We start from the raw sequence: 11,880 nt of genomic DNA on the forward strand, positions 1-11,880 counted from the left end.
TTCTTTGTCGCTGACGTATCTCCACCTTAATCGCTGACATTCTGAAGTTGTCGAATGCTTTTGCGAGTATTTCTTTTAACCATGCATTTAGGAAAGCTATTTTTGTAGCTAATTCCCTTGCAAATTTAGGTCACTCTTTGACCTCTGATTGCGGTGGTTCCCAAGTGTGCTAGATAAACAGGCTTTGCTTTGGGACTCTTGTTGGAATACTTGCCCTCGAGGCTGTGTTTTAATATTTTTCTCATTTTTCAAAATAAATAAATAAATAAATAAAAGAACTTGTAAAAATTTCTCTCCCTCTAGTTCTCTGTATTTGCACCATTTTTAATGAAATTGCATATATATTTATTCAAAATAAATAAATAATAAATACGTTGTATCTATTACGAATTCAAAAATTATAGAAACAAATACCGCATAAAATAAATAAGCTACTGTCATGAGCGTTCCTCAAATTCCACATTAATTAATGAACAAATGTATAGACTATATGGTCAATATATATAACACAAGGAATTCAAGACACTATCGGTGTCAGAATTGAAAGGACAAAGGATCTTGCCTTCATTTTTCAATTTTGTGATTCACTTTGGAAAAAAGATATATCCAAAACAAATCATATACATTGGACAGGACTAAAAATGCTTTTGAATTTATAGTATTTGATTAAAGTGTGTTTTTCACATGGTGTGAGATATCCACACATCCCATTCTACTTCTCACACACCTTTTTAATTTTTGGCTATCAGATCGGATGATCATTGAAGAAGATCAACAGACGGAAATTATCAAGAGGTATGTGAGAAGTAAAATGGGGTGTGTGAATAGCACACCCCTTTTCACATATGCCAATCACCATTTGTTTAGTGGCACCCTGTCACTGTAGAGGTGAGGAGATAATATGTTCCATCAACGATAGAGCCAGAATTAGAAATTTGTCCTTGGAGAGGACAAATACAGTAACTACGATGATGAAAATTATATAAATCTATAATCTACAGACATTATAGATTTTTTTTTTTTTGAAAACAAACGATATTATCTATATTAAGGATGAATAGATGGGTTTAGCCTCACAAGAGATTACCAATAATGTGATTCAAATTCATCTTTGACGATAATCAAACCTAAATAATCATGCTCTTAAATAGTTTGATCGTGAAATGGTTGTTATAAATAGTTTGGAATCTAATGAATCATGCTCGTCAATTTCCATTGAATGATTATGAAATTCTATACTTTTATGTTAGAACATACTACGACAAATGTCATAACTTAGTGAATGGATAACTACGATTGGCTTGATCCTATCTTTGGATACGTAGGCAATATAACACGAAGGTTATATGCAGCCATGATATAAAGAAAAGCTAATGCATTGTTGAATTGTTGTTTGTTTATGGTTATGTCTTGGAAGCGATGCATGATAAAGGAACATGTACATGAGGATGTTACGTGTCGATCTTGGATGAAGCTTGGGATCGGGGCAGGGCAAAAAGTCTCTTGTTGTTGGTGCAAAGTTTCTTGGTGATTGCGTTGTTTTGTCCGTGGAAGCTATGGCGCTTAAGTGGAGTCTCTGTCAGGCTGAAAGGGGTGGCTATTCTAAGGTTATTGTTGATGGAAATTCTCTTTTGGTTATCAAGTGTGTGTGCGGCGAATGTGCGGTTCCCTAGCATATCTCCACCTTAATTGCTAACATTTTGGGGCTAGAGAATATGCTATTGAGAGTTTTTTTTTTTTTTTTTATTTTTTTTTTATGTATTTAGGAAAGCAAATTTTGTACCCATTCCCTTGCAAATTTTGGTCACTCTCTGACATCTGATTGTGGCTTGCGGTGGTTCCCAAGTACGCTAGATAGACAGGCTTTGCTTTGAGACTCTTGTAATACTTGCCCTTGGGGCTTTGTGTTTTAAAAACTCGTGAAAAAATTACTCTCTCTCTATTCTCTATATTTAGACCATGTTTTAATGAAGTTGCATATATGTTTTTCCCAAATAAATAAATAAATAAAACGCTACATTTATTGCGAATTCAAGAAATATAAAAGCAAATACCACATTAAATGAACAAGCTACTATCATTAGCGTCATTGAATTCTGTTTTTCTTTTTGTGAAAAGCGTATCTCAATACTTTAAAATTCATGAACAAAGATATAGACTATACTGATAGGTCAATATAACACAAGGAATTCAAGACACAGTGTCAGAATCGAAAGGACAAAGAATCCTGCCTTCATTTTTCAATTTTGTGATGGATCAAGATCAAGCATAAAAGTTCACTTTGGAATAACGATGTTCAAAACAAATGATATACATTTGACAGGACCAGAAAAGCTTTTCAATTTTATAGTATTTGATTAAAGTGCGTCTTCACATATGGTTAGAAAAAGCCCTCTTATGTTGCCAATCACCATTCGTTTTAGTGGCACCTTGTCACTGTAGAGGTGAGGAGATATTGTGTTCAACGATAGTTAGCGCAAGAATTAGAAATTTGTCTTTGGAGAGGACAAATACAGTAACTACAATATTATACTAATGGCAAGAGAGTAGTCATAGCCTCACAATAAACTAGTAATAGTGTGTTTAAATTCGTCTTTGGCAATAATTAAACCTAAAACCTCTTACTTTTAAATAAAGAAGAATATCACTAGACTGTAGTATTAAATAACACTAGACCGTAGTATTAAATAACACAATCACTATAGAATTAGATATTGGCAAAACTTTAACAACTCCACGTAACCTATTTATAAGTTACAAAATGTCAACAAAAATCATTTGAATTATACCGACACTCTTTCACATAAATAAATCCATTAAGTACCCTTTTTATGAGGGAAATGAGGTGTGGGAACATAAAATATCTCGATCAATGAAAACATATTACATGTATAACTTGTCAAATATGATCATTATGTCCTTATGGAATAAGCATATCTTTGGTCAAACTCCAACGAGCTAACGAAACACATTCTCTATGAAGCCCACAACCAAGGCCTCCCAGCCCAATTCTTCACAAACGATCCAAGTCAATAGCCACGCGACCTGCACATATTATCCTAATATGTAATGGGCTTACCTATAGTCTCTTAGCATAATAAGTTTCTCCGAAGCATATTCCAAGAATCTCAGACGAATATTCTTCTATTGGTGTGTAAACTAAGTAACATTCTGCTAACAGTTTCAATGAACTAGGACGTAACAGGTTCAACGAACCTGAACGTTAGGGGTTAACTTCTCAATTCTCTATAAATATTCAAGGTCTGTCACTTTATTTCGGTACTCAAGAACTCTCACCACACTCTTATTACTTCGTACAATATTTCTTACTTAGGCATTGAAGGTCCTTTGGCAAACACCACAACGTGTTAATCTAATTCCAATTGTACCTTTCTTTATGTATGTAGGTTTTTGTCAATTCAATCCACACTGAAAAGTTCCTCCCACAGGAGGAATCAAACTTGATATCTTATTCTTCATTCTTTATTTATTTGTTACATTCTCACTAAACAACCTTCTTCATCCTCTCGAGTCCCCCACATGTATTATTTCAAGCACAAAAGATGAAAATTAAAATAAAATAATTATTAGACGGACTCTTTTAACTTTTAGCGGTATTACTCCTTCCTTGTTAAGTACAACTACAAGTCTAAGGCTTTCGAAATCCTTTCTTAGGGGTGGTGGGTTGAGCCTGTGGGGGATGGTGGCCATCCCCGGTTGAGCTGGTTAGCATGCAGTTCCGCCACTGACGATAATTGTTGGATAAACAAAAGCAAATACGAAGCACTTCCCGGAAAAAATTCTTTACAGTTTTCTCAAAAAAAGAAGCAAAAATGCTTCAATGTAGATTATGCAGAAAGATATTGTTACAAATTAAGAGAGAAAAGATGCAACAAAAATATATCCTTTGTTTGGAAACACTCTCCCACTGGGCCCTTAACTAAACTGCAATTTATCAAACTAATCGCAGCGTATTGCCAAATTACATCTTGTATAATACTGATTAAAGTTACACAAAGATCATGATAAATAAAAAAAGATAAAAAAGTAAAGTAAAATTAAAAAAAAAAACAAGATTAAAAAAAATATTTATATATACTGTACTAATAATATTAATCCAACTAAAAGGGCAAGACTGCTGATTAGAAAAATCTATGTAAAGTATTCCCCTGCAACGAAGATAACAAGAAAATCAACTCCGCATCGCTGCCGTCGTATTGTACCTGATTTCTCAGCCGATGATAACTAGCCACAACATCGTCCGGCAACACCTTCGTCCTGCAAAGTGGACACGTGGCCCTATACTCTTGCAGCCACTTGTCCAGGCAACCCTGGTGAAATGTGTGCTTACATTTCAGCTGCCTAATCTTGTCACCTTCCTCAAAATCTGATAAGCAAACTGAGCATTCTGTGGCCTTCAGTTTTTTTGTGTAGCAAATTGTGGGATTCTTTTGCTCTATGAGTTTGAGATACTGTGTGGTGGTGATGACACGTTTGCCTGAATTCAGGTTGAGTCCGGCGACGGAACGGACGAGGATTGCGATTTCAAGGATGAGGAGAGTGAAGAAGATTATGGTGAGGGTGTAGAGATGGGAGATGAATTTAGAGAGAGCTCCCATGGCTTGGCTGCTGAGGGTATGTGTTTTTTTTGGACAAAGGGCACTTTTCATTCGCTGCTGAGGATATGATTGAGGAAATGAGGGGCAAGTTAGTACAACGAGACTTTGGCTTTAATTGTGGATATATAGCAGCGAATGTGGTGTGGGCAGGTACTGTGCGGTCACATCTTACGTATATTATATATAATTTTGATATAATTTAGACATAATGTTAGGGAGACTAAAATTACCGACAAAATTTTTCGAATTAAATGACGTAAAAATGAATGATTGAATTATTATTTAAGATTTGATAAACGTGTTCATTTCTATTGACGACACATTATTTTTTGTCTACAAATTGAATCTCTTCAAATGGGCCATAATTTTGGAATCTTCATATTTTTATTCATGGGTTCCGTGTAACCGGAAAGGGATCATCTCCGGATTCCTTCCACCTAATCCTCCTCATCAAACAATCCGGATTCTTGAATTTGATCAAACCGCTAAAGTTATTATAACTTTTAGAGTGTGCTCGTGTTTTTAGCCGTTGAATCAAATTTTAAGGATCCAGATTGTTTGATGAGGAGGATTAGATGGAAGGGATCCGGAGATGATCCATTTCCTGTGTAACCATTGTCATGTTGCGAATTGTGGAGCAGGATTGGAGGAACGTAAATCACTCAAGCCAAAACTAGGGGAATCTAAATTTATCTTCAAAATGTGTCTTTTAGAATGAAATAACGTGTTTTATGTGTTATTAACAAAGAATAATATTAAGAATATCAAAATTTTAAATTAAATTTGTAAACTAAATGATGTGTTATTTATAAAAAAATAGCATATTAATTAATACTTGAGTAATAATTCAATAATTAACAACTATATTATTTAATTTATAAAATTAAATTTAAATATTTGGTATCCCTAATATTACAGTATGAACTATGAAGTGAAATCAGAGAATTTACAAAAAGCACTCTTAAAAAATAGTGATTGAACATAATTTCTTCTTCTGTTTATTGGGAGTTGGCTTTTCCTTTTGTTTTTATTGTCAAATCGATATAATTCCTCACAAAAAAAAAAAAACAAAAAACAAAATTACAAACATATAATCAACCAAAAGGAAAATGGAGATGCCAACATGGGTTGGTTCAGTCGGCAAGGCTTCTGTTTTGTCTGTCGCCCCATCACGATTCAAGTGCGCTTTGTAAATTCTTACGTAAATATATACTAGTGACAACTAGTAATTAAGTGTCACGTGTAAGTTTTTTTGACTCGAGATTGTAAGTATGCCCTGACGTTGGTGGTGAAAGTAACCAATTTCTCCCTAAACTTTCACTCGACAAAAAGGAAAATGGAAATGATAAGCTTGGTTCCCTATGTGAAAAAAAATAAAAAACTCTTTGGATTGCAAATTAAAAGACCTAAGGAAAATGGAAATGATAAGCTTGGTTCTCAATTTTTGAGGGCCCCAAAAATTTTCATCCTCCTATATATTACATATGAGTATAAATTTTCTATCAAAGAAGTTTTTGACTGAAAAAAATAAAAAATCGTCATCATATGATTATATCTGTATTATAATTGATTAAGTAAAGTTTATACTTAATATATTAATTTTTCACTTTTTTTTTCTAGTAAAAAATAAATTTGTGTATTACTTTCTTCTACTGTTCTCTAGCAAAAAAAAAAACTAACTTGTTTATTATTTTCTTTCACAAACACAAGGGTATTATCATATCTTTTTTTTTTCAGTCGTGCTCCTTTTTTCATGTAAGAACCCCAAATCATATTTTCATGGCAACTTGAGATTATTTAATTAATAAGAATGAAATGTTGATTTCAATTAAGTTTGAATATTGATTGTTAATTTCTGTATGAATAAAGTATTCAAAAAATATATAATTTTTTAAATAAAAAAGGACATTTTATTAAATTCGCACATGACTCTTAAAATGTCAGAAACGATCCTCTCTATCAAACTACAAAATCATGCATGTTGAGCAAGTTCATGGGCTACTCCGTTTATCATCCTTGCGGCCATTGGCATTCAAACCCCCTAAACCTCTTCGTCAACATCAAAACAACTACTTCCACTAAATCTCCATCAGCACCCACCAATCCTCACTCTTTTGTACTTTCAACTACCTCTTTTGAGTTTTGAGTCCATCTCAAACATTACCTTGCTGAACCCGAGCTCAATTTAATTAGTGTTATTTTTTTAGAGATTTTAGATTCAATTCTTCCCAAAAATGAATTTCAACCAAATTATATGACTAACTAATCGTGAGATTTAGGGTTGGTTTGGTATTGCTGCGCTTTGAAAAAAAACTGTTTCTGCTGTGAGAATAAGCAACTGTAAAATAAAACAGTAGAGTGTTTGGTAAACTTTTTTGTAAAAGTGCTTTTGGAAAAACTAAAAAAAAGGAGTATGATAGTGTTTAGTAAACTTTTATGTAAAACAGCTGTGACTGTGTGAAATGACCAAAAAATGTACAATACTATATATGCCATTAATTTAATTTTCTTAACAAATAAAGGTGTATTACTAAATATACTTTATTTTTTAAAATAAAGATATTTATAAACTTTATCTTAAATATTTATAATAAAGAAATTTTAAAAAAATAATTTCACATGTGAGGATAAGATGGTCATTTCATCCTCTCCATTTCATCTCTTCCATAGTCACTCCCCATTCATAAACAAAGACATCACGAATTGAAATTGCATCCAAGTGCGCAGCTGAATTCTTTGATTGAACTACTCTTTCTTCTTGATTGATGCTGCTCCTTCCACCTTTTCGTTACGGTTTTAGATTTGGTTTTTGTTTTGGATTTTGATTTTAGATTGGTAATGCTCATCGTTTATCTTGTAATTTAGGAATAGAGGTTCAACTGTTGGATTTTTTATGGGGATTGGATTAGCAATTCTTAATTTAAGGACTTAGATGGATAATGCTTATCCTCTTTCAACCAACAAATTGAGAAATGGGGGAGATAGAAAGGTTTCACAATATATAAGTAACCCAACAAAACTAGAGGAGCCCTACCATGGTTTCACAATAATATATATCTCTCTCTTTTCATTTTAATAACAATGCGCAAACAGACGATCCCCCTCCTGAAATTTCTCAGTCCTCACCAACCTTCGTACCCTTCCTCTCTCTCTCGCGTTTCGTCCCCCATATCAAAACGCACATCTCATTTGATGAGGAGATCACCTCGCAACTTGGAACGTTTGCAATTGACTCACTCATGTCCGGCGTTTCGATCCTGCAAAACAATTTGAACATCGTTTTGTTGTTTCTGGATCAAAGAAAAACGTTTTCTTTGTCTCACTGCGTCTTCGATATTGTACCTTTGAATTAAAGGATCAGTGTTTGTTTGGTGCGATGGTCAGGGTCAGATCGCCGTCCTTAATCAGATTGAAGTTTGCAACCCAACATATTACGAAGTTCATTTATTTTTTACTAATCATCTGTGTTTTACCAAAATAAGCTGTTTTGTTGAAGCTGCAATTTCTAGCTTCTGGTTTTTAGCTTTTTTTTCACCCATAACTTTGAAAAATAATTGATTTAAAGTGTTTACTAAACACTTAAAATACTCCAACTTTTTTTCATACCTACGTTTTTAAAAGTTAAGCTAAGCCAAGCTAAGGCTTAGCTCACTCTTGACTCCCCATAATATTGTATGTATTAAAAAAAAAAAAAACCTACCAAATGAAAAGAAAATAATTTAGGTACAATTACTTTTTATTAGTAGATCAAAAGTTTTTGTCTTATTTGATGGTGATGTACAATAATGAGTAGCATGCACGTTAATGTGACAACTTGTGGGATTTGCAACACCACGCCATTATGCCAGATTATGATAATCCTTTAAAGAAGGTTGGCTTAGTTGGAAAGATCTTTGTATTGTGTGTCGCACCACCAAGGCATGAGTTTTACTGTCAGGGGTCTTTGTAGGTGCATCATTTGTACATTCTTATACAAATCTATATCGGTGGTAGCTGGTAGTTAGGTGTCATGCGTAAATTATTCTGGCTCAAAGTTATGGGTATGCCCTGGAACAGATGATGAGAGTAACCAATCTCTCCATAAATGTTTGTGAACCATCCAAATTATGATACCTTTAGACAATGTTAATTATTCTGTAGTAATGTGACGTGAATATTTTAATTTGCGGATAGCAATGACACTATAGTGATGTATTGATGTGGAATTCTAGCTATTTCTTTCAAATTATAATATATATAAAATAATAAATACAATATTTTAAAGGGCTAAATTGCGAAAATGGTACCTGATATTTGTATAACACATTACTTTGGTCCCTAAGATTTCAAATCAATAGAAGTGATCCCTGAGATTGTCCACCATCCATCATTTTCGTTCTTCCTTTAAAAACTCCGTTAAGTGTCCCGGAGCTCTTGGCCAGAAGTTTGGGCAATTTCAAAGCTTCGTAACTCAATCGTTTCTTAACCAAATTTGATCCATAATATATCAAAATGAAGATAGGAAAGTGTAGAATAAGATTATATCTATTTGGAAGCCCAATGGTTGCCAGAGATAGCCGGAAAATAGCCTCAAAGTTGACTGGTCCAAGAGAAAACTGGAAAACTCACCGGAAACTGGGTAAACTTTAAGGGCTTGTTTGGTATCCTATTTGAAATTTTTTATAATTTTTCAAAACATTCTTAAGAATTTTTCTTGAAAACAATTTTATTTAAGACTCAAAAACTTGTTTGGTATGCGATTTAAAATTTTTAAATCTTACAACTTAAACTGGACAAAAAGATCCATAAAAAGGGGGTCAAGAGAGAAAGAGGAAAGAGGAGGAAAGAGGAGGAAGGAAAGTAAGAGATGATTGGAGGAAAGAGAAAGAAGTGAGAAGATCGGATGAGATAAAGAGGAAGATGAGTGAAAGAAAGAACCAAGAAAATGAAGAGAGCGGATTGGAGGAAAGACGAAAATGGTAAAATAAAAAAGAGAAGGGTGAGAGAAAAAGAAGAAAAGAGAGATAGATTTGGAGTGAGAGGGGAGGAGGGAGAGAAAAGAAAGGAGTGAGTTTAAGTTTAAAAACTCTAAAAACTCACTTTTTGTGTTTTTAGATAATAGACTATATTTTTGAGTTAGTCTTGAGTTCAGTTTTTGAAAATAGTCCTACCAAACAAGTTTTTAAGGCCTAAAACTTGAAAATTGTTTTTGAGTTTAAAAAGTTTGATTCAAGTAGAATACCAAACAGGCTCTAAACGTTCATAACTTCTTCAATACTCAACGAAATCAAGTGTTTCAAAAATGAAAATCATACTTCTCAACGAGATGAAGAGAATGGTACTTTTTGCAGCGACTAACTCGCAGTGGTTTGGCCAGAAAACGGCTCAAAAATGGCTGTCTTGGTCTCGAGTTAGCCACTTTTGAGCTGTTTTTCAGCTAACCCACGATGAGTTAGTCGTAAAAAAAAGGTACCATTCTCTTTTTCTCGTCAAGAAGTATGATTTTTGTTTTTGAATCACTTGATTTCGTTGAGTATTGAAGAAGTTATGAACGTTTAAAGTTTACCTAGTTTCCTGCGAGTTTTCCAGTTTTCCCTCGGACCAGTCAACTTTGAAGCTATTTTCTGACCATCTCTAGAAGCCATTGGGCTTCCAAATAGGTGTAATATTATTCGACACTTTCCTATCTTCATTTTGATATATTATGGGTCGATTTTGGTTAAAAAAAGATTGAGTTACAAAGCTTTGAAAATTGCCCAAACTTTCGACCAAGAGCTCCGGGACACTTAACGGAGTTTTAAACGGAATGACCAAAATGATGGATGGTGGACAATTGTAGGGACCACTTCTATTGATTTAAAATCTCAGGTACCAAAGTGAGGAGTTATGCAAATCTCAGGGACCATTTTCATGATTTAGCCTATTTTAAAGTGTGTAATTTCGTGTTATTTTTGAAAATTTAGAATACAAGCCTAATTTACTGAACAATATAAAGGACAAAGAGAGATGGTGTGCAACAATAGAGAGAAAGAGAGAGATATGTAATTGTGAGGTGTATGTTATGCCGTGCCATTGTGCCTTTATTTATAGTAGTAGGAAGGTAAATTTCTTACCTCAATAGGAATACAACTTTAATAGGATAATATCTAGTTTAAGAGATATGGTAGAATCCCATAAGGATATCCCATATATGATAAGATTTACACAATCACCTTCCTAATCTAATAGGACTACAACACTCCTCCTTGAGTGTGTAAATACTCAAGTTAATGGTGCATCAAGTCTTTAGTGATGAAGTCGTCGGCACAATGAGCGAATGCGAGTCTCAATTCAACGAAAGAATGCATAAAAGGTAAAACTCACAAAACCTCGCTATGGTAAAACCCAAGGTGGGAGAAAAACCAATAAACTAAGGAGAAAAGTGAGGAGTTGCATGAAGTCAAAACTATACGTCTTCTAGATGCAAGTAGAAGGGCTCACAAAGGTATGACCAGCCCAGGATGGTTGCCTTGTCAAAATTTAGTTAGGTAGCAAAAACTCAATGGAAAAAATGCTCCTAATCGTAGGAAAAATAGTATATTAAGATCAAGTGAGTATACTTCTGGATACTCCCCTTGAGTTTGACTGAACTTCCAGTTTGACAGAACTTCCAAATGAGAACTACAAACATTGCATATGAATAGTTAGGCACACCAATTCCTCGAACAAGCTTGTGGAAGGTTGACTTCCGCAGTGATGTAGTGTAGAGGTCAGCGAGGTTGTATGTGATCGACTTTCATGACTTCAATCTTATGATGCTTTGCTGATCTGATGTAGGCGCAATATATCTTGGCATTGACGTCGTTGATGTATCATGTCTTGGTCGGGTTGATACATGCGACATAGTCTTCATAAATCGTCGTCGGGACTTAACGATGGATGAAAACATCACAGGTACTTCGAATATGCTCAACAAGAACTCTCAACCATGTCTCACATATGGCGTAATAAAGTGAGGTAAGTCTTGGAACGATTCGAAGATTTCGCAACTAAAGTCATATCGTGGACCTACAAGATACTACGATATCCCTAATAGTAAAGACATAATCATTTAGGGACTTGCCTTGTGCGGGTTTGATAAGTAACCTACATCAGCATAACAACAAGGCAAACATTATTTCAAGGATCAAGGGGGTTGAATCTTCTCGAGATGCGTAGGGATTTGCCCAAATCCGTATTACCTTCAGGGTAATGGAAAACGCCTTTAATACCAATTCAGTGGCTGCGTGTAGGTGCAGTGCTG

General features: G+C 34.3%; 1 protein-coding gene across 1 annotated transcript; it reads right to left on the minus strand.

The window, feature by feature from the left end:
* Positions 1 to 4,142: 4,142 nt before the first annotated feature.
* LOC103440556 (probable E3 ubiquitin-protein ligase XERICO) lies at positions 4,143 to 4,619 on the minus strand. The gene has a single exon (XM_029093459.1). The coding sequence runs from the start codon at positions 4,617 to 4,619 to the stop codon at positions 4,143 to 4,145; it is 477 nt and encodes a 158-aa protein (XP_028949292.1).
* Between the last annotated feature and the right edge of the window lie 7,261 nt (positions 4,620 to 11,880).

The sequence above is a fragment of the Malus domestica genome, chromosome 15 (genome assembly GCF_042453785.1).
Source record: "Malus domestica chromosome 15, GDT2T_hap1".
Taxonomy (NCBI): domain Eukaryota; kingdom Viridiplantae; phylum Streptophyta; class Magnoliopsida; order Rosales; family Rosaceae; genus Malus; species Malus domestica.

Coding starts and splice junctions, on each gene's coding strand:
- LOC103440556 (XM_029093459.1), bottom strand. CDS start 4,619: ATGGGAGCTCTCTCTAAATTCATCTCCCATCTCTACACCCTCACCATA.